Source organism: Salvia miltiorrhiza, chromosome 5 (assembly GCF_028751815.1).
Source record: "Salvia miltiorrhiza cultivar Shanhuang (shh) chromosome 5, IMPLAD_Smil_shh, whole genome shotgun sequence".
In the NCBI taxonomy this organism is placed as follows: domain Eukaryota; kingdom Viridiplantae; phylum Streptophyta; class Magnoliopsida; order Lamiales; family Lamiaceae; genus Salvia; species Salvia miltiorrhiza.
In genome coordinates, this window is record NC_080391.1 from 1,302,454 (window position 1) to 1,326,212 (window position 23,759).

The 23,759-nt window shown below is 37.1% G+C and overlaps 4 protein-coding genes across 5 annotated transcripts in view; all 4 read right to left on the minus strand.

Moving 5' to 3' along the window:
* The window catches only part of LOC131026639 (zinc finger CCCH domain-containing protein 6-like), a 36,171-nt gene extending 24,902 nt beyond the window's left edge, over positions 1-11,269 (minus strand). The window contains exons 1-4 of one of the 2 annotated variants that reach the window (XM_057956556.1): positions 10,898-11,269; positions 10,000-10,164; positions 9,625-9,749; positions 8,665-9,526 (exon numbers count right to left, since the gene is read on the minus strand). In XM_057956556.1, the coding sequence (XP_057812539.1) occupies positions 8,785-9,526; positions 9,625-9,749; positions 10,000-10,164; positions 10,898-10,957 (1,092 nt within the window). In that variant the 5' untranslated portion in view covers positions 10,958-11,269 and the 3' untranslated portion in view covers positions 8,665-8,784. Of the gene's footprint in view, positions 1-8,664; positions 9,527-9,624; positions 9,750-9,999; positions 10,165-10,897 lie in introns of those variants that run through there. The other variant, XM_057956557.1, reaches the window with a different exon arrangement.
* On the minus strand, positions 3,697-6,779 carry LOC131026597 (late blight resistance protein R1-A-like). Its single transcript, XM_057956505.1, has 2 exons — positions 3,939-6,779; positions 3,697-3,866 (listed from the first exon to the last, which is right to left on the minus strand). The coding sequence occupies exon 1, from the start codon at positions 6,570-6,572 to the stop codon at positions 3,969-3,971; it is 2,604 nt and encodes an 867-aa protein (XP_057812488.1). The 5' UTR covers positions 6,573-6,779; the 3' UTR covers positions 3,697-3,866; positions 3,939-3,968.
* A 1,289-nt stretch (positions 11,270-12,558) lies between the features above and the next one.
* On the minus strand, positions 12,559-16,581 carry LOC131026612 (root phototropism protein 3). Its single transcript, XM_057956524.1, has 4 exons — positions 15,974-16,581; positions 15,792-15,861; positions 14,115-15,431; positions 12,559-13,363 (listed from the first exon to the last, which is right to left on the minus strand). The coding sequence occupies exons 1-4, from the start codon at positions 16,078-16,080 to the stop codon at positions 12,812-12,814; spliced, it is 2,046 nt and encodes a 681-aa protein (XP_057812507.1). The 5' UTR covers positions 16,081-16,581; the 3' UTR covers positions 12,559-12,811.
* A 3,386-nt stretch (positions 16,582-19,967) lies between these two features.
* On the minus strand, positions 19,968-23,357 carry LOC131026630 (uncharacterized). The gene is made up of 3 exons (XM_057956546.1): positions 22,727-23,357; positions 21,402-21,873; positions 19,968-20,417 (listed from the first exon to the last, which is right to left on the minus strand). The coding sequence occupies exons 1-3, from the start codon at positions 23,275-23,277 to the stop codon at positions 20,067-20,069; spliced, it is 1,374 nt and encodes a 457-aa protein (XP_057812529.1). The 5' UTR covers positions 23,278-23,357; the 3' UTR covers positions 19,968-20,066.
* Between the last annotated feature and the right edge of the window lie 402 nt (positions 23,358-23,759).

Here is a 23,759-nt window from a genome sequence, read left to right on the forward strand (position 1 = left end):
AGCCCCTCTCGGGCCATTGGGCGGTCGGGCTAAACCGGCCCATAATTTTTTTAATATTATTTTTTTACAAAAATAATAAAAAATAATTTAAATTAAAAAAATTAACTCAAATTTAAATTAATAAACTCGAGCTCTTATATCTTAATTTCGGCACAAACATCTCAAATTTGAGCTAGAATACACCATATGCTGCATTGCTGCTCTACACAAATGCAGCAATTAAAAATTCATAACAAATGATGTATTTAATTAGTGCATTATTAATCGACAAGATAGTTCTCATAAAAAAATAAAAAGCATAAATCATATCATTGTTAAATATAAATAAACATGAATAAAATTTTGTTTTTGTAATCCAGCTTGAGATAATTTAGTCTTTTAAAGTTTCCTTAATGTATATAAATATAATTTATATATATATATATATATATATATATATATATAATAAATGTGCGGGCCAAAAAAGCCCGAAAACCCCGGGCTTAAAAGCCCGAAACTCGATAAGCCCGACGGGCCAAAAACCCCGGGCTTTTAGGCCCGATTTTTTTTGGGCTCTATTTTTTCAAGTCCAGCCCGCCTCCTAACCCGGGCGAGCCGGACCGGCCCATCGGGCCGAGTCGATTTTGACATCTCTAGTGGAGAAAGATTATATATACATTGAGTCGGACCCACTTAGATCAAAATCTATACCATATTAAGAAGATAATATTTAAATTTGAAATTAATTCAAATTGATTTCAAAATTGAGTGGCAATTTTAGAGTTATAATAAAATTGAAGGTTTATTTATAAACTATATAATTTTTTTTTCTTTTTATTTCATTTTTTTCTTTTTCTTTTTCTGTTTTGTTTCTTTCTAAAATTATGAACTTCGACTAATCATAAAATATTTAATATGCATATCAAATTCAAGATCACCATAAGCGCTTTAATTTATTATATTTTATGTAAATATTTGATTTGAAATGTAAAAGTTATATTCATTTAGAGATTAATTAAAAAAACTCTCTTTTCCCTCATTTTTTTAGGCCCGTAACTTTGACCGTTTTACAAATGTGGGATAACTTTTTTTGGGGCATACAATTGTAGTACAGATTATTTTTTCGGGCTCAATTTGTCCCTGCTTATGCCGAATTTTTAACAATTTGTCCTGCAATTACAAGCCCGAAAAATAATTTACCCTACAATTTGAGATGATGGTTACAATGAAATCTTTCATATATGATGCGATCATAGATTGATTTGTAGGTGTTAATTTAATGTATCATATGGCTGATGTTTATTTGGAGGGAGAATTTTTTTACCGATATTCGAATCTTGGAGAGAACAAAATTTTTATTAATTTTTTGAATATTATTATTCAATACTTGCAACCCGAGCCAATGAATCTAAATTAATCATTCAATACTACATTTAGAAATAGTGTTCTCAATCTAAATTATTTTGACATGAAATTAAAAGTTGTCAAAGTATTAAATTTAAGACCCATATCAGATATTAAATTGCTCTTTGATTGTTAGTTTGGTGTGAGATTAAAACGATAGATTTCTGACGTATTAAGTTTTTAATGTAAATCTTCCTTTCAAAAAAAAAGTTTTTAATGTAAATCTTCAAGTGGGCCTCAAAGAAATTGAGTTGAATTTGATGACTTTTAACAGTTAGGCATAATTTTAAAGAGGAATAATGGAGTTGGGCCTTAGTTTTTGTATTGGGCCGAAATTTTGTTTATTATATGGAGAAGCCCAATTGGTCCATGTCAATTCATATGTTAGTTGAGAAATGCTTAAGATATTTTTATTAAGGGAAAAGGTGCAAATTGGCCCCCGAAGTAGTAGCCCCTATAGCGTATAACCCCTCTTACTCACTGTGTGTGCAACTAAACCCCTGAACTCCGAGAAAAGGGTGCAAATTCCCCCCTCTGACTAACGGCTGTTAACGACGTTAGGTCAGAGGGGGGATTTTGCACCCTTTTCTCGGAGTTCAGGGGTTTAGTTGCACACACAGTGACTAAAGGGGGTTTTACGCTATAGGGGCTACTACTTCAGGGGCTAATCTGCACCTTTTCCCTTTTTTAATTAACTCTCATCTCTCTCACTCAGCCCTCTTTCTCTCTCGGCCACTACACCGCCGCTAACGGTGGTTGAATCACCAAGTTGTAGGATCATCTTTTATCAGCAACACAAACGATTAATCCATCAAATCGACATTATATAGAAATAGCGAAAATGAGGAGGTTATGATCGTTACATTGTGAGAGGCGTCAAATTTGGCGATGGCGCCGACGCCTTGCCAAACATCACAAACTCGTGAAGCTTCGAGGCGGCAAGCTTGCTTCTGCGGCGTGATTTGGGGGCGACCTTCGCGCTGTCTTTTATTGAAGCAAAGCACAGAGGACGACCGCAAGTTTGCTAGAGAGTAGCCAGTGGTGATGGAGAGCGTGCGCGGCGCTCTTCGTTCGAAATTCGAGCGGTGGAGGCAGGCCGATGCTAAGGTTCAATCCTTCGTCCTCTTCTGAGGAGAATCGAGCAGGAGACGGCTCTCCGGCTGGGTGTGGCTGCACTGGAGCCATGGATTGGCTGCTTGCCGGCCTTTTAGCAGCGGTGGCGGCGATTTCGCCGTATTTGAGAGAAAGAGGCGACTCCTCATCGAGAAAAGCTAGGGTTCGCGAACTATCACAGATTGAGATAGAGAGCATGTGGTGGGTGTCATTGGCAGTAGGCGGCCGGTTTGCCGGATATCGCGGCGGCGATTTCGGACGGAAGGGGGGAATTAGGGCTCGCCCTTGACGTTGAGCGTGTGCAGCCGAGAGAGCTCTGGGGTTTAGGGCCCAGGAGAGAGGGAAAGGGGCAGCGCCCTCGGCCAGCCTTGCCGGAGCTTAAATCAGCGGCGGTGGCGATCAGATTTTGGAGGAGGAGGGCTCCCTGTTTTTTTGTGCGTGACTTTTTGAGAGAAAAGAGAGATGAGAGATAATTTAAAAAAGAAAGGAAAATGTGCAGATTAGCTCTTGAAGTAGTAGCCCCTGTAGCGTAAAACCCCCCTTAGTCACTGTGTGTGCAACTAAACCCCTGAACTCCGAGAAAAGGGTGCAAATTCCCCCCTCTGACCTAACGTCGTTAACAGCCGTTAGTCAGAGGGGGGAATTTGCACCCTTTTCTCGGAGTTCAGGGGTTTAGTTGCACACACAGTGAGTAAGAGGGGTTATACGCTATAGGGGCTACTACTTCGGGGGCCAATCTGCACCTTTTCCCTTTTATTAATTAATGACAATTAATCAATTCTTTTCTCTTTGACAGCAAGAGCTCTTATCAGATTTACTTCATACCTAAACCAATAAGAATTTTAACCTCACAACTCCTACAGTTATTTATTTGACCTTTATACAATGGAAAAATTTCAGAACACTCAACCATATTTGAATGTCACTTATTCCCACTAAAATAAATTTTTATGAACTGTTCAACTCAACCCAATAATGATTTTACATAGCTTTTAAATTTGAAAGAAATTGTAAACTATTCCTCGAAGTAATCAAAATAATAGAAAGAAGACAACAGCAACATGAGTTCTAAAAAATAACATAGTATTGGAAATAAGCTCATCAGGAATTTCATCACAACAAATATTCTCTCAGCAATTCATATTGATGAGCTTCCACTGAAATACAAAGCTAATATAAAAACAAAGTGAAAATCATGCATAACACAAAAAGATTACAATCCTTGAATTGAACAAGGGACTAATGTTTTCCACAAATCCAACATACAAAAATTTAGCACAATCCAATACAAGTCACAATCCTTAAATTCACACGACGACGTGGCAATACAATATCCGGGATAACGCGGCTCCTTCGTCTCTGTCATTGACCTGAAAATTTATAGATGGACAACTTCAAACACATTAAGACAGTGATGTATATTGCAGAGTAGAAAGACTAACCTGTATGGCAAGTTGCAGAGTGACTTGAGCTCAAAAAGAAGATTCCACGACAAGTTCAAATGAAAACTTGTCTTTTAATTGATTGGCACAAGCGACAGCTAAAGGATTGCAGTCAACTAATCCAATCTCTTTGATCTGAGAATGATCAAACGACCAATTGAGTTGCTGTAATTTGTAGCAATGCTTCATGATTACAACATTAAGCTCTGGGAAGCTTCCACGTTGAGGTCTCCATTGCACCAAATCGGTGTCCTCGATTCGAAGTTCTCTAAGTTTCAAGAAACTCCCTGATTCTATTTCCCACTCTGGGCCTCGAAAGGCATAACATCGTAACACGAGTTTCATGAGATTCGGCAGCTGCAAACCAATGTCATTCATGTACTTCCAAGGATACCCCAACCCAGTCAAATATAAAGCTGTGAGAGTTGATGGAAACATTGAAAGAGGAATAGTATTAAGCACATGTTTTATCTCGGGATTCCGGATCATATAACCAAGTAGCATCAAATTCTGGAGCTGTGATATATAACTCAAGCCGCTCAATGGGTTGGTTTCATCATCATCATCATAAGGCTTCAACTCCACATAAATGAATAATCTCTGTAAATTAGGAATTCTTTCGAGAACTTCCCTTCTACAACTGTTTGCACTCACACCACCAAGAAGGAGCAGTTTGTTCAAGGTAGCATCATTAGTATTAGGAGTTGGTAGGTCCCTTCCTAGTATCATAAGATGCTCTAGTTCTTGCATGTCCCAAATTTGCACAGGCATATATGACTGAACTCCACACTTTTTAATGCTCATATGACGTACAATAATCAAGAATTTCAGTTGAAAAAGGTTGGATATGGCAGGAGGGAACTCCCCGTTGCAACATAGGGCAAGGTACCGTAGATAAACTAGTTTCAAAATTGCAATTGGGAAATGGTAAAATCGGACAAGATCAGCATCAAGTACACTGAGCAACTTGAAACCCATGGCATGTATTGGCACTGGATATGGGTGATAAGGACCATAAAAAAGGAGAGAACGGGTAGTGGATGCACAATCACTTTTTATCGAATTATACACTTGTTTCAAGCAAAATAAAGTATTCCAATGCGCACACAATCGACGCTTGTCTTTTATAGCATCATCACAACTTTGTAAAACATGCATAAACTTGATCCTACTGCCTTCTACCTTACACAAGTGTTGCCAGCAAGAATGCATGCGATACTCTGTATACATTGAGAAAATATTTGTTGTGTTGAGAACAAGATGATACCAAAAACAAAGACGTCTCAAGCATTCCGCAAAAAAATCTTCAAAACTTTCTTCTCCAATCCGTTCAAGAAACCCCTCAGCACTCAACAGATTTTCGAGAACGCCTCGAAAGATCATATCAGTAGATCGACAGAATGTTCCCATATAGAGAAAAAACATTTTAAATTGTTGGGGTAAGTAGTCATAACTTGGGAAAAGTACCTCTGATATTTGATTATATGCTTCCACGAAGACTGAACTATGTTGTTTGAGTACCTCAGTCCAGTATTCTGGGGTCTTGTCGGCTTTTGATAGGAGCTCTGCAACCGTGACTATCATGAGAGGAAGACCTTCACATTTCTTGGCAATCTTCTCTCCTAGTTCCTCAAGTTGAAGAGGGAAACCCTCTTCACCAAACACTTTCTCACCAAGTAATTTCTTACTCTCTTTTAGATTCAACAAGCGCACTCTTTGGTACACCCCCGTGAATCCTAGTTGCCTACTTGTCACCAAGAATCGAATGCTTCCAACAATATTATTTTCTTGCAAGCAACTTGTGAAGCTATTTATTGCTTGTTCCTCCCAAACATCATCCCACACGATGAGACAATTCTTGCCGCTCAATCTTTCTTTCAAGATTCCAACTAATTCTGCCTCATCGACACCATCTCTTTGGGCAAGCATTAGGTAAGCGTGGGGATCCACTTGAGCTAGAATGCATCGTAATAGTTCACTGAACTCGCATTTTCTGCCCACTTTGACCCATGCTCGTAACTCAAAATGGCTCCGAATTGATGAATCTTCAAAAATATGTTTAGCAAGAGTTGTCTTTCCAACACCCGCCATCCCAACAATCGAATAGTTGTTATCGTTATTACCTTCAAGAAGATAATCTCTTGCTGTTTCAATATGATCAGATAATCCAACCATCTTTGAGTTGATTCCACCAAAATCAATTCTTGAGGAAATAGGTTCGCCTTCTTCCTCTGGCATATTCAACATCTCAATGAAGTACTCTACCTCCATCATCTCCATCATCTCGATGAAGCAATCAACACGGTGTTGCAGACTCTGCAGGTCTACAAAGAATGACAAGTTGTCTCTCTCGCTTTCGAGTTGAGGAAGAATCTGAGGTAAGATATGGGATTCGAGTAAATCTTCGAATTCCCAAACTGCCTCTTTGATGAGTTCATCCGCAGCATTCACCTTCGTCCTGATCTTGCTGCAGCTGGTCTTGTCCAATAATCGCAGAAGTTTCTGCAATCGACACATCTGGTCGTAGGCAGGTTGCAAGATTTGTGGAGAGTGAGAAACGAGAGAAATGCGAGACGATTGTAGAATACGCTGAATCGTATTCTTGAGAGAAGCCGCTGCACCATAAGCAGCCATAACTTGATTGAAATATGAGTTTGTGGTGGTGGTGGTGGTGGTGGTGGTGGTAGAAGGTGAAGAAATTGGCAACGGCGGTAGGCGATGGGAGGATAAGGATTTTGAAGGTGCAATTGATAAAATGAGTAGTTGAGGCTCTCCACAAAGTCATGTGTATTGATTAAAGAAACCACCATCAATGCCTACAGCTTAGACCATTCCCAACGGAGTCACCCGTATAAGACAAAAATTTATTAAAATAAATAGAAAGTCATGCAATTTTGGTGACCGGCAAGTCATGCCTTTCTCCATTTTATCTTGAAGTGCCATGTGTCAACATTTGATTGGTGGGTTAAATTTTATTTAAATAATTTTTTACAATAATTTTTTTTTATTAAAAGTATATTTAAATTATATTAAAATTTATATTATTTTCAGCTCTATAAATAGAACATAATTATATTTTCACACACAAACCAAATCTCATTATTTCTTCTCAATTTAAGTTTCATGTATTGTATTTGATATAGTATTTAATTTCAATTATGTGTTTAATTCTTGTAATCTTCATTTGTGATTGAGTTAAATATCAATTATAATATATGATAATGTTTAATTATTATATGATTACAATTTTTTTAAATATTTATTTTATTTTATTAAATATAATAAATAAATATTTAATTTTAATGTTTAATTATTATATTTCCTTTTTCGTCCGTCCACGAAATGAGTACCCATTTCCCTTTTTGGCAAGTGTACTCCACACATCTCTTTAATTAATACACTCAAAAAGTGGAACCCTTAAACTATTTATACTACACTCCATACATTTCTTAAAACTCGTGCCGTCCACAAATGGGTACTCATTTCGTATTCTTGAGAGAAGCCGCTGCAGCATAAGCCGCCTTGATTGAAATATGAGTTATCAAGGCAGAGTAGGTGGTGGGAGGAGGATAAGGATTTAGAAGGTGCAATTGTTTAAATGAGAGTGGTTTGCACAAAGTCACCATTAACGCTATAAGTCAGCTGCTATATTATTTTTAAATTGTATTTTTGATCCAGACAGATGCCTCGACATTGTTGAGGCCATGTGCACATCACAGATTAAAGATAACATATGTATCCTAAGTTACAATATTTGTGTAATAGAAAGGGGTGTGATCGAACCGAACCGAATAGCGGTGTACTCAAGTTTAGTTTATTTAGTATCGAATCGAATCCCGAACTTTATTTATCAAATAGTTTGAGGCTCACGAGCCTATACGAACTTTATGAATTTATATTTATATTCAAAATATTGATTATTTTATTTTAAAAATAAATTATTTTATTCAAAATACTAAATATATTAATTATTTTCTTATAACAAACAAAATTAATTAGAGATTTAATACAAGGGAAAAGATTTTTGGACACCAGGTGTCTACCTTCATAAAAAATTGATTTTTACTTAATATTTAATTTGACCGATTTTTTATTATTTAGTAATTTGTCTAAAATATCATTTCCAAAAATATATTCAATCGATTTTGTTATTATTTTCGATTTTTATATATTTTTTTCAAGTTCACTAATTTATTTATTTTTTATATAAAAAATATATAAAAATCGAAAATAATAACAAAATCAGTTGAATTTATTTTTAGAAATAATATTTTAAACAAATCACTAAATAGCAAAAAATCGATCAAATTAAATACTAAGCAAAAATCGATTTTTTTATGGAAGTGTCTAAGACACCTGGTGTCCAAAAATCACCCCCTACGTACAATTATTATTCATTTCAGTGGATAAATATAAGTTGTACGTACAATTATTATTCATTTTAGTGGATAAATATAAGTTGTATCTACTAATAATTTATATTTTTCAAGCTGAATCACTTGACGAACATGTTCACGAGCTATCGAGCCGAATACTACTAAGCTCAAGTTTGATTTGTTTATTTATCGAGCTTCTCTAAACGAACTTGAACGAGCTTTTTTCGAGACGAGCTCCGAATAGTTCGCGAGCGGCTTGGTTTGTTTACGGCCCTCAGAATTATGCACCATTTTCAACTTCTGTTCGTTTAAAATCTTCAAAAATACCATAATTCACAAAGATGCACGAATTAATGAAAAAACACATTGATATATCTTCATCGCAAAACATAAAAAATACAAGTGAAACGCATGGAATCATAAGCCATGATTTTTTCTTCAAAAAGGAGAAAACAAGAGTTCCAATCCATCTATCTTCCCAGTTTAACTCTCTTTGCACCAACAACCTCCCTAACACAACCCATCCTTTTTCGAGACGACGACAACATATTAACATCATGCTGATAGGCACAATTGGCCCCATTCCTGCACCCCCTGGGGGTATTAAAATACATACAAGCTCTTGACTTCAACACCTCTCTAGATTTTGCATATTCTTGAGTAGTTGCTCCCATCACCCTTTTCGATTTACCACACGATTGTCTCGGGGGCCCACCCCCGCTTGCTCCGTGCTGCTGAATCAGGCTCTTGTAATAGCTTATGTCCTTCGCCATACATGGCGGGGATTGTGTTGAGCTCACATCGGGAGGGCAACACGTTGTGAGTTCCGGCTTGGTAATTTGAGGAGCAGAGAGCAATGCCCCTCCTGCATTCGTCTCCGTAGTTGGAACGTGCTGCGTGCTGATGATGGGCGGTGTTTCCTGTGCAGCGTGGCCGGTGGTGAGCAGCTGCTGAACCAGGTTCGGGCTGGTGAGGATTCTGATAAGCAAGTCGGTATCAATTAGGTTTCTTCGATCTACGTTTGATAGGACTGCTGCCAAGGCGGCCTGTGCAATATCACTGCATTGAGAGGAAACAGCTGGTTGTGGGATCATCGGGTTACTATCTGCAACTGCAAGTGCAGCATCGGCATCTTCAATTGGAGTGAGGGGAATCAGAGGAATGCAGTGGTCGCCACCAATTGATTCTTGCGGATTCACTGGCAGACGAGGGCTGGATGGGGATGACAAACGCGGTTAGATTATCAAACAGAAGCAGAGAAAACATATGCATCCTACTCAGAGAGAGGAAAGAGCTATGCAGCATCTTACTTGGGAGGAATTGCTGAGGGCTGGGGATAAATTGCTTCGAGCACTCTCCTCTCGCGTTGATTCTCACACACAATCTCTTTGCTCTCTTCCCCAGAGACCACTTGCCACTCCCTATTCACTTCAAACTGGAACACAACAAGAGACATACATCATTCAAGCCCTTTCATCATGTATACATCAAGTTTATCTGTTATTCTTCTCATTCAAAGCAGGTATTTTTCTCACATTCTGTGTTTATTTCATTAAGCATAAATAGAAATGATCAAGCACAACATAGGGGAGCATTGGACACATGAAACTTTCTAGTAAACTATAGTAATGATCAAGCATAGATACATGAAATTTCATATTGACAAGAAATGAAAATAGACTTACTCTTGGAGGGCATCTCCATTTGCTGAAGGTTTTTTGAGGCAACTTGAGAATTTTAGGCTTCATATCTTCAAAGCCTGGTGGCAAGCTCTCATCAGCTTCACAACCACCCAATCGCGACGCGATTCCTACTTCTGAAGGAGGTTTTGCTGATGAAAACAGCCTCACCTATTAACAGATTCAAACTTAGATTATGCTAAACAAGAATTTGAGGGAATTTTTTTTAAAACAAGCAGAATAAGTAGAAGAGCTCTATAATGGCTGCATGAACTAATCAATGAAGTGAACAAGAATTGGCAAATGCAAATAATTTTCAATCAATAAATAACTATAGCTCTGTAATTAATCCCTGATATTTAGATTATCACAATGAGTAGATTTTACTTAAGCTCACTTAAGCTCTGTAATTAATCCCAGATATGTAGATTATCACAATGAGTTAAAAGACTTTACTTTCTTAATGTTCATTGATTTTCCTCTCAGTTTGGCAGAATCACATCAAATTTCATCTCAATTTAGGAAAATCGCCTCAATCAAATCTCGATAAGCAACATCAATTGTGGGGAAAAAATGAAGCAATAATTTTTTCATTTACATTTACTATCCACTTGTAAAATCGGAAGTAAATGAGATTCAGAGTCAATTCGAAAATCGAAAAATTCTCCACCGATTAAATCATTCGAGATCGAGGTTAATGCCGAAACCGATCAATAAACAATTTCGAATCAACATTACGGTTTAATCGATTTCCCGTGAGCGAAATTGATCGAGTTTCTTCAATCCAAAAAATAAAACAAAACATATAAACGAATTCGTAGTGTTCCGCAAATCTCACCGCGTTTCGATTTGTTAAGAAAATTCACAACAATTCTTCAAAGACAAATTAGGGATCTCTGTTTACCTGACAAAGATTAACCTCTGCAGCCCAAGTAATCCTTTTAGATTTCCGCGATCCCCCCATATTCACAAATCAAATAATTCGATTGTCGATTGTGTTGAATTCACAAATAAACAGATTTATCTTATAAATTCAATCAGCTATTTAGCAATCAAATCGCCAGACTTCCGGTTACGCAAAGCTCTTCCGCGAAAAACAAAATAGAAAAAATGAAACCCTAGAATTGTCCCAGGCTTTACTTCGTAGAAATCGATCGCCGCATTCAATCAAGCGTCGTGATTTATATAGATGTAGAGAGGGAGAGAGAAAGCCCTAAATTCTTCTCCAATTCAGCGTGTGTTTCGGTTCCAGCGGTTTTTGTTTTTGGATGTTTATAAGGAGAAGGAGTCCTAAACGTGGTATATTTATATAGGCATTTATTTATTTATTTTTAATGGCGTCTATATATTGGTTATTTTTTTTATTTTATTTTTACTTCTTAAATAAAGATGTTTATGATTATTCAAATCTAACCTTTTCTGTATATATATATATGTATTCATGTCAAGTATTATATAAATGTACACGTAATAAATTCACCTAAGCTTAATTTAAGGCGGCCATTAGGGTGGTCAATTAATTGGGCTAACCAGCTAGGTTTTGGGTTAATTAATATTATTCTACTTATTATTTTTTTGATAAATACGGAGTAACAATTAATGTTTTATGAGACCTGCGACCTTAAACATTAATTATATATGACATAGAATCGAGTTGGAAATTCATGATTTTGTATTTGTATTTATATTTGTATTTGAATATATTAATCGTATTTATATTTGAATAAACAAATCGAATTTGTATTTGAATATACAAATCAAATCGTATTAGTGAAAACTGATCGAATCGGAGTAAATATTTGGATTCGGATAGGAATCAATTATTTATCCAATATGAATAAAAAAAATCCAATTGAATATGAAATATTTGATTAATTTACAACCACAGCAACCACAGCGCTGTATTGTGGCTTTGAGGGTTGGGAAGGAAGAATGACAACAATTTAAAATTATAATTTTAAAAATTGTGAAATTATACTTTTTTTTAACTCTAAGAATTAAGTTTTTTAAACAATTAATAAATTTCCAACATTATAAATTCTGATCTCAAGAACATTATTCATGATCAAAATCAACTAAAGCTTCCATCTTCAATTCTTCATATTGTGAAGCTTAGCTAGAAATTAAAGCATGAGAAACACTAAAACACAAATAAATCATCCGAAGACAAAGATTGGATATTGAAGAATATTATTCTACTCCCTCCGTCCCTGAAATGGCTTCCTCTTTGGGGACGGCACGAGTTTTAATAAAAAGTTGTAAAGTGTATTGATAGTGGAGAAAAAGTGATATAATTATTATTGGAAGTTGTGAAAAGTGTTATAATTAGTATTGGGAGTGGTGAAAAGTAAAAAGTAAGAATAAATAAAGTATTATTTGTGGTGGGGTAGGTTTCCAAAAATGGAAAGAAAGAAAGAGGAAGTTATTTGGGGGACGTCCCAAAATGGAAAAAGAGGAAGTTATTTTAGGGACGGATGGAGTAATTAATATTCTGTCAAAAACAATTGGTGTGGTGGAGCACAAGAAACACGACAAACATATATTCTAACCAACAAAAATCAAAGGTAAAAAAACACAAAATGCACAAAGCTAACATATATATATATATAGATAATGGATCCAATGAAAATAAATTATCTTTCGTGAGAAATAAGAATTCATGAATAAATCTATGAAACACGTGAACCCGACATGAACAAATCAATATAACACATGAACAAACGCACGTATTACACTGATTTGTTCACGTCGTATTCAAGAATTTCATAAATTTGTTCACGTGCAATTCTCATTAGATCTCAACCCTATATATATAATTTTATGAAATAGAATTCCTCCATCTTCTCGGAGCCATCTTTTTGGGCACATCTCCGGCGGCCGCCGGCGTGCGCGGGCTGACGTCGTTTTGCTCGTGGGCCTTGGCGAGCTTGCTGAGCTTCTTCCAGCCGGCAGTCCACGGCGACGCCTGCTTCGGCTTCGCGAGCTTGTCGAACTGCCGCTGCAGCGTTTCCATGTCGTTTTGGAGCTCCAAGTACTTGGCCTTGACGCTGTCGAGCTCGAATTTGAGGGTGTTGATGTCCTTCTTGGCGGCGGCCCACCCCTCCTGAAACGACTGCGGCGTTCCCTCCAGCAGCGTTTTCCGGTTGGGTATCAGCGGCTGGTACTGGGCTTCGCCGCCGCCCTCTTTCAGGCTGCTTCCGGCTATGGCGTTGCTGATCTTCACCTGCTCGGAGAAGAGCACCTGCACCACCACCCTCAGAGGGAGCCTCTCGTTCTGCGCCGCGTGCATGCAAGCGTCGATCGAGAGTTTCTGGCAGTCCATCACGCGGCAGAGCCGCTTCCGCTCGTGCTCCGTCAGCGTCGGATGGGCCTGCCAGAGACATTTAGAGATAATATTCAAATTTTCTATAGAGATAAAGTCTACAAATTACTAAACTTTGATCAAATTCTGATATTACAAATAATTATCGAACTCTTGATTTAATATGATTTTGCTAACGAAGTCATAATTCATAGCTATTTATTTGCCATAACATAACTTATATGTCACTAATATACATGTCACGTTATGATAAGTAAAGACGACATCATTTTATTCGTCGGCCGATTTGGCCACAAGAATATTAAGCGGCAAAATCGTTAAATTGAGCCAAAATTCAACTTGTCACCAAAATCAAAATTTGGTCAAAGTTCAATAATTAATACAGAATGTTATACTACATAATAACTTCTAAACTACCCAATTTTCACCAAATTCTGATTTTACATCCCATAAAATTATTTTGACCATAATTGATTTATTTCAAATTGATGATCACATATCAATTTGGGGTAAATCCATTTCAATTCTAAAATCAAAATCATTAAAAATATGCTCCATCCGTCCCACTCTAATAGGTTCATTTTTTTGGGCACATAGATTAATAAACTTACTTTTTAGGATAAAAGTTGTATCGTTTACACTAATTAAGTACATTTTTTTTACTCAAAATAGAAAACGAGCCTATTATAACGGGACAGATGGAGTAATATTTTTATTGCAAAATCATTTTATTTCATGATGTGTAAAATTAGAATTTGGATATCATCCCTTTGCCAAAAGGAAATATATAGGTTGATACCTTAAGATATGAATCGATGGCTCTGTACAATCCATCGTCGCAGCTCCTAGCAGATTCCGGCAGCGCCTCTGCCAACACTTGAAACTTGGTCAAGGACAAGTTCCGATCTCTCGACACCTCCGTCAGATAGCCGTCGACGAGCCTCGCCACCCTCATTTTAGCGTTCGGGTTCGCCCCTCTCCCCGCAGCTCCGTCGTACATCTTGGTATCCGAAAAGGACTGCCGCCGGCCGGGGCTGCAGTCCTCCGACTGCTCCTGGACCAGGAAATGCTCCAGGAGCCTCTGGACCAGGTCAACGTCGTACATCGTCTCGCTCATGCCGTAGGCCGGCATGAGCAGATCGGATAAGGTTGCATGTTCGAGTCGCATCCCGACCCGCTTCTCCAGCTCCGTGACGAGCGCGGGGGCCACCTTCAGCATGTTGGCCGTCCGCAGTAGCCGCAGCAGGAAGCCGCACGGGACACTGTCCCTGTGCGGCGGGATGATGCTGATGAGGCTCTCGACGATCATCCTCTGCTCTTTCGCTTGCAACGCGTGCGCGTCGTCCTTGACGCCGCCCGCGACGATCATGTGGAGCCCCCCCTTCCAGCCCCCGCCAGCAGCAGCGGCAGCGGCAGCCGCAGCAGCGCTGCTGCTGCTGCTGGTGCTGCTGTAGCTCCCCTCCTCCAGGGGAGCCACAGCAGCTGCAGTCTCCCTGGATGTGAACCCAGGGAGCCATTTCGTCGCGTAGTGCACGACCGCGGCCCCGAGCAGCTCGTGCCGCATCCCCTTCACCTTGATCGCGGTGATCACGCGCACGAAGTGGTCGATCCGGAGGATCGACACGTCCTCGAACCACCAGTCGGGCGGAACGGGGCTGCTCGCCTCGTTCCACCCGGGGCTCGACACGGACCGCCCCGTGTACTGCCACCGGATCCCCTTCGGGTTCGAGCAGGCCTTCCACGCGATCGACTCGCTGCACCGCCGCACGATCTGGAGATTCTCCGCCCACGGCGAGAGCTTCTCGCAGCTCTTCAACACCAATATGGAGTCTCTCCACGACGACAAAACGACGTAGCTGAGGAAGGCCTCGGTTTTGAAGATCAGGTTGCCTTCCTCCAAATCCTCCGTCATTTCCAGATACTCCGCCGCGCATCTCAGGCCGGAGATGTTGGTGGCCGTGAGATCCACGGCGACTCCGTAGCAGAACTTCGCCGCCAGCTCGAAGGCCTCGGCGCCTCCGGGGAGATCGTCGAGGTTGATTCTGTTCGACTCCACTTCCCGCGGCGACTCGTATATCACTCTGTTTATCTTCCCGCTCCTCGAGAGGAGCGGATACTGTAAATAAAAACCTTCTTATCATGAGAACTCCGCATTGAGTCTATAAGCATATATTTAAAATTACTTATAGAAAGTTAATAATATCATAGTCGTCAATAAATAACTGCACTGAATTCTACGCTCAATAATTATTCTGAATAAGTCAATAACATTATAATTATCAATAAAAAAATTCGTGAGAAATGTGAGAACTCTGCATTGAACCTATTAAGTAACTGCACCGAATTCTACGGTCAGTTACTGTATAGATTCAATACATAGTTCTTACAAATTTCACAATAAGAAGGTTTTTATTTGAACTCGTCTCGAAATATATCCACATTTAATTTTATAGTTAGGTAGAGTTTGGATATATACCTTGTGCAAATGGAAACTGATGTCTCCAATTTGGACTAAGAGATCACTAGGAATATCAGTTGCCACATACCTATATTTGCAGATTCAAAAAGAAATCATTGAAAAATAAGTAACCATATTAACTAACTCATGACTAATGAAGTCAAGTCATGAAATTCAAAGTAGTAATAATTTATACATACCAAGACTGGCCTCTTTGCTCGAAGCCATCGGTTCTGACTCCAGATTTGGTGGCGGACAGGACGCCGAAGTCCTGTCCGCCGCCGGACTCCATCTCCGAATCCCACATAGCGGCGACGGGCGAGGATGGAGTCTGAGTTAGAGAGAGAGAATGAGGAGAGAGAGACTGCAGAAGTGAGTGAGAGAGAGGAAGAAGAAGAAGAAATCCCACATGGGGGATAATAAGGAATTATCTCTAGTTGTCGGCTCTCTCTCTCTCTCTCTCACTGATTTCAATGCTCCCACAGGCTGTGAAGGAATGGGGCAGACTAACAATCTTGTTTGGATGTATTGCACTAATATAAGTTATATAAACATGACTTGTTTTCCTTAAACCATCAAACTCAGATGCTATTTCTCATTTTAGCAACAATGCATCTTCACCTTTAACCTCTCTCTCTCTCTCTACTTTGACTTATCACTATCCAAGATGAACATGAAACAAAGTTGGTGCAGTATATACTGCAAAAGAATGTTTTGCAATGATTTTGGTATGTTATGGTTGTGATTGGAGGAGAGGACCACCTACAAAGATGATCTTGAAAGTGTGGTAGATATGTCTCAAACTATTGCAATTTTTGGATCTTGATTTTTTGATTAATTAGGAGAAGTTCCCTATGCCTCACATTATACATAAGTTAAAGTACTTTCTTCCTCCTCAAAAAATAGTCTTTGAAGGGAACGGTACGAGGTTTAATAAAAATAGCTGATTGTATTTTGAGTAAAGAAAAAGTTCGATCTCTTTAAGGGTACTGTTAGAATGATTAATTAATTGTATTATAGGTGAAGAAATGGATCCACCGTATGGAAAAATATGTAAAATAGTTGAGTACTTTAACTTATGAATTTTTATAGGCGTTAAAATGGGCTCACTCAGTCCATAAAAAATAGCATTTTTTAAATCATTTTTGGGACGTTCATAATAATTAATCATTTTCTATTTTTGAATTTTTTTTATTACATAATGGGTCTCTTTCTCTACTTACAATACAATTAATTATCATTATTAACACTACTTTTTAATTATGTGCGATTTATTCTCTGCTCACAATACATTCAATTATTTTATTAAAACTTGTGTTGTCCATTTCTAAGATTATGTTTTTGCCGTCTGCATTGTCATCAGATGTTTAATCATGTGCTTAAATGAACATCGTATCAAAGTTCAGAATTGAGGCTATTAAATGAAATTGAAAGAATATATCAAAATAGGTAGTCTACCATAAGCTAAAAATTGATGGCTATATAGCTTGAGAGGAGGCAAGAATTTGGTACATGTAAACCGATTTGACTACATATTCATGTCGATGCTTTTATGTTGCTAATGCTATTCATGAAATATAATTTTATTTTTTTATTTTTTATATGCTATTGTCCTTTTAAGCCCAAATAAATGAAGACCCTATCTTGTCATTTACTCCCTCCATCCACTACAAGTGGCTCAAAACTTTTCGACACGAGAATTAAGGAGAAAGTGTAAATTGGTTAAAAGTGGTAGGTCCTATACTTCTTTAAGGGTTAAATTTTTCTATTTATGAAAATAGACCACTTATAATGGAACGACCCAAAATAAAATACAGACCACTTATAATGGGACGAACTAAGTATTTTTTTTAATTATTATTAATTTGTCGTTATCAGCGCGTGTGGAAAATTAATACGTGAAGGCTCTAGAGGGAGACAATAGTAGGTCCTGTATTTGGGATCCTAAGCATAATCTTTAATGACTTTTGTTTTATTTACTGACAAAAGTCATATAGACATATATATAGTACTTTTTTATGGTGTAAAGTTTCAATTTTATTTTTTGTTTTTATGGAGTATTTTGTAAGAAAATAAAAATAAAATAAAAAAGTATAATAGCCGGTAAGCAATAAGACTATCTTTAATAATGATCGGTCCAACCATCCAACTATCCAATATTTTTAATATTTAATTAATTTCTCCCTCTTCCACATCACTAATATTTTATCCAACCTAACCATATTTAAATTGAGGTTTATATAATTATAAAAAAAAATAATGAACCGATAACAAAGATAAAAAATTGTTACTATATAATAAACTCTAATTAATATTTATCACTAAAAATTATGAGATCCCTCATTGGAAGCTCATAACTATGAATTGTTGAGATAATATTTCTTGGGTAAAATTTTATATGGTATGTATATTGACATACTAAGTTAAAAAAAAAAACTTTGGAAAAATATTCTTTTTTATCTATTGTTTTGCACAAACCAAGCTAGCAGGCAATGGACATTGTAGAGATAAGATGGGCCACGGTAAGCTGTATGTTTGTATTAGGGCCACTCGTCAACCAAAACTTTATTCTACTTTTGTAAGCCCTCTTCGTGTTAATGACGATGAAGCACAGTCTGTTGGTAAAACGTTTCTCCTCCAATTATTAGGTTGAGGGTTTGAGTCACCTTGAAGGCTAGAATGTAAGTGTACGTCTTTTTCTTTTTCTTGAGTGTAACAATTTTGTTTTAAAAGCCCTCTTTGTGTTAATAGGTAAAAATGCTTACATTTAATATATAGCATATATAAAAATTTCCTAATCCATAAAAGCATATAAATAATGTTTAAAGAGGCCAAAAAGTCCTTGAATTTAAAAAATTTGCGTGAAAATCAGTGATACTCTAACATTGATTGTTCAAAATATTTTGTATCGGCCAATAAATCAATTAATAGAGCGGCTAGCCAAGACTGACTAGTTGACGGTGGCTACTTGATTTATTGTCTGACAAATAAAAAAAATCGAACAATCAATATCAAAGTATCACTGATTTCTCTATACAAATTTTGTCAAATTCAAGGATTTTTAGTTCCTTCACTTTAATTTGAATATTTTCTACATATTTTAATATTAATTTGTACGCATTTCCCACGTATAACTTATGAGATTAGACATTTTAAATATCCAAATATCTCATAACTATATACTCCGTAATTGTTTTATAATTTTGAGACATTTGAAATGGGACGGAGTGAAGTAACATGTAGAAAGCATCAACAAAGTGAGATGCCAATCAATTAAATTATATAATGATTGATGGTGATAAGCTGAAATAACGAAATATAACTCCTATCACATCGAAATAACACAACTCAAGAGTAATAATGCTCGCAGCCTTACAGGTCAGTTTCAAAGAGTTTCTAATTTTTTGTTTTTGAATTTTCCACTATAATTTGAAAAGTATATATAGTAGTACTATTATTTTCATAGTATGACATGATCACATGTTCATTCAACATCTTAAGGACCCACATCATAGTTTTAATATTATTATTTTTTTTCTTTTTGAGAAATGACCCCATCATCCTAAAATGCAATTATTTTTTTACATTTATGATTATATTTTTTTTGATAAATTCTTTACGATTGATTGATCATGTTCTTAGATTATTTGCTTTGAGAATTTGTAAAACAAATTTGCATTTAGTAAATTAATGCTTGATGCATTAAGAAGAAAAATAATTAATTATTGATATGAATCAATTTTTAGCATATAATTTCAGTTTTATTAGTTAGTAATAATTAATTATTTGGGTTGATAAATTCATATATAATTAGTATGGTATATAATTTTTAAAATTTATTTTTAGTTTCAAATATTAATTATGATTCATTATATTATAGTGGATTTTATTTATAAAATAAGCCTTATTAAAATAACGAGTTTAATAATGAGACACGCATAAAATATTGAGACACTGAATCTGATTTACATATGAACACTTAGAGACCAAGGGTCTCATTTTTTATTTTTTTTTACATGCAGTGACGAAGGGATAGGGGGGCATTAGGCCCCATTGAGATTCTGAAAAAATAAAATTAGTAGATACTCCATTATGTAGATGATTATGTTTTTAATATTTTAAAAATTAAATAGATCTATTTTTATATTAGAATATGTTGTTTCACCCATCTATGAATGCAAACAAATTCAAATGTCCAACCAATTAATCAAGTATAACTTGGAACTTTAAATAAAAACAAAGTATTAATTAATTAATTAATTAATTAATTAATTAATTCATGAATCAACTTAGCTAGATTGATGTGCCTTTCCTCAACTTAACATCGCTCAAAACATTCATCGCCCATTCGTAAAAGTAGGTCTCATTATGTCCGATTCTTGCGTTCTTGTAAACGGACATGCAGCGGCGGTCGTTGTCGGGGAAGGGGCAGGGCTCGCCACCGGGGTCCCGCCAGGCCCCCCGGTGGTTCATCCCCGACCAATTGGCCAGCCAGTGGTAGACGTACTGGCCGATTCCGGCGAGGTTGAGCCACCCCTTTGGGAAGAATTCCATCACGCTGCTGTTTCTATCCATCATGAACATGTTGGTCAGCTGAGCCCCGTGCGGCGACACTAATACGTCCGTTACGCTCATTAATTTCACCTGCGTGCGTGCGTGTTACATTGATTTGTTCGTCTTGAAATTCATGTAAATTTTGGTATTTGTGTACATGCATTTAAATTATCAGATCCTCTATTGAATTCTAGTGTGACATCTCTTATTGCATTCGTGGATGATTGACATGTGACAATATGACTTAAGATTTATATAAAGAAAACATGTACCCTGATATTGAATAATCTTAAGCTCTTATAATTGTCACATGTCATTCATTTAAATATGCAATAAGAGATGTGACACGAATTATGGATGGATTGGGATCCTCATGCCCCACAATATATATTGTGTCCCACCGGCACAATAAATTATGAAACAGAGGATCCCACCTACACAAATTGACAATAGAGGATTTTAAATTACCAAATTAATCTAATCAGGTTTCTATGTTTAGCCACAATTTAAGTTGATGTTCTTTTAACTCAGGGACACTTCCCCTCCTATAATAAGTAATTTGAAGTTCGAGACACCTAATAAGTTTGTAATTCTCTAAATTTATGCATATATAACCAAAATTAAAATTTACCTACACCTACCCACCCATATTTTGCCTAGATCTTATGATATGAGCTAGGAGGATGAAGGTAAACTAGCTAATAATGCAGATTCTTGATTTTACATGTGGATAATTTTCTTTTACTTTACTTTATTTTATATATGGGGACCATGGGGTAATTGTATCTAGCTACATATACGGACTTTCACATAATTCTAATTTTATACACGAATAAAATTATATCCCAAATACACAAATTTATCGAAAACTGACAACTCGTGTGAAAATCAGAGCAATTAAAAGCTTATGTATTTGAAAACATACTTTAGTTTAATTATATGCAGAACTAAAATTTGATAAAAATTCGTATATTCAGACACAATTACCCCTTATTTTAATTTTTTCCGATTAAGAAATGAATATGCAATTATGAAATTAGTTGAACTAGCATATGCATCTAATTAATCAATCACCTGTTGACAAAAGGTGAGGTTATTTGCATAAGCCACCGTGAGGCGGCATCCCGCCACCTCCCGGCAGGCCTTGCCGAAGATTCCGACGACCGCCGCCTCGTCTCTGAACGACCTAGCCCCATTCCTCATCAACAAGGTCATGCCGATCACCGGAGCACCCTCCTCCTCCGACGACGATGTCACGTTGCAGAAAACCCTAGCCTTACACCTCAAGAAATCATAAACCTGCAGCCTCCTCTCCCTCGACATTCCCCCTTCGTTATGCCTCATCACCACCGCCCTCTCAAAGCAAGCCGCCGGAGCCGTCCCATCTCCGGCGACTGTGTCGAACCTCTCCACGCTCATCGGCCCCCCGAAGGCCGCCTCCATCAGCGTGCTCAGCCACGGCCCCGCTCTCGTCCTCAGCTCGCCGTGGTGGTATAGGACCCACCGCTGCGGCGGCGGCGGACGCAGAGTAATATCTTGATAGGGGCTGCATTTTTCAAAAATTTATTAGTTTGAGATTTTTAAATAACAAATTGTATTATGTTTTCGTTTGATGATAAACACAAAACTTTAAATGAATTTTGGTGTCCCACAATTTTTTGGATTTAGTAATAGTTTTTATAAAAATAAAATGTAGGAGTATTATAGTATTATGAATGATACTACTTTATATTTTAAATAATTGAAATTAAAAATAATATATATATACTAATTTTAAATTTATCAAACTTAATAATATATTATTAATTAACAAAAGTGAAATTAAATAATAAAAACAATTATATAAACTAATTTAATGGAATAAAATAGTAATTATAAAATTAAATTAAAGCATATAAAACTGAAATTGTTAAAGAAAGAAAATGAAAGTATGCAGAGATGGGATCCAGTGTCTCACAATTTTGTGTGACTCTATGTCCCACTCTTATATCTATTATTTTAATAATATTTTTTATAAAAATAAAATTTATTATAACACTATGAATTATATTGAATTTTTAATTCAAAAGTTAAAATTTAAAAAAAATATATATACCATAACTTTGAGTTTATCAATCTATTAATTAGCTAATAAAACTAAAATTAAATGATAAAAAATAATTATATACTAGATGAAAATAATAGTTAATAATGACAAAATTAAATTAAAACATATAAAGTTGAAATTGGAAAAACCATATATATGAAAAAATAAATAAAATTGAAAGTGAGACACACTTGTGATGCATTAGATATCGAGTGATAAAAATTCTCAAAAAAAACCCGGTAATTTGATTATTTTAAAATAATAAAAATTGAAAAAAAAAAGTTTGGTGGGGGCTTAAGCCCCCTCTCCTCACCAGCGTCCGCCGCTGCGGATGTGCCAAGCGACGAAGGGCACGGCGGCGGACAGGCCGTGCCACATGTTGTCGTAGTCGTAGTGGTTGTAGGAGACGAAGGCGAGGCCGCGGAGGAAGGCGGCCCCGGGCGGCAAGGCGTGGGGCCACGCCAATGCGTACGAGTTGCGTGACCCATCATGCGTGTCTCGGCCTTTGAGGCAGAGAATTCGGGCTTTGGATGCGTTCGAAGGGAATTCTTGAAACTGGACCTCGCCGTCTTCGTGGGCGTCGCGCGTGGAGCTCATGAACCACGTGTGGCCGTCGAGGGGCTTGCCGGCGAAGCGGAGGTCCTTGAGGGGGAGGAAGGTGACGGCGTCGCGGAGGCGTTGGATGCAGGTTGGGTCTCGTCGCCATTGATGGATGAGGTCCGGGGAGGTGGTGAGGTGGAGGTGGAGGAGGAGGAGGAGGAGCGCGGCGGAGACGGGGAGGAGGAGGAGGAGGAGAGGGGGAGTTTTGCGGCGGCATTTGGTGCAGGTGGATGCGGCCGTTTGTGAAGAAGGCTTGGCCGCCATGGGAGATGAAGGTTTTTAATTAGATTGGAGTAATTTGGAAGATGATTAATTTGATGGGAACATTATAATCATTATTGGTTATGCTTTTATTGAATGTTTATGGCATATCGTGGTGAATAAAACGTGACCGGCGTTTAGCAAATTAATTTAGTTATTAACCACAAATTTGATTCAGATTTGTTAAATTGTCTTATGCACGAAAAAGTTATACTCCATCCGTCTTATTAGTAATGTCTCAATTACTATATTGATACTTTTTAAGTAAAAAGTTAATTATTTAAAATATTATTAATAATGAGCTCATTCCGCTAACTAAGTCAAAATAATTCTTAAATATTTTCCATTAACTCATTTTATATATTAACTACATTGTCCTTAATTTACATATATGCTCAAAAATATTAATATTAGTGGGACGAGACGAAGGGAGTACTAAATACAAAATAGTGGTTTATATAAATTAAGTTGGATAATTTAGAATA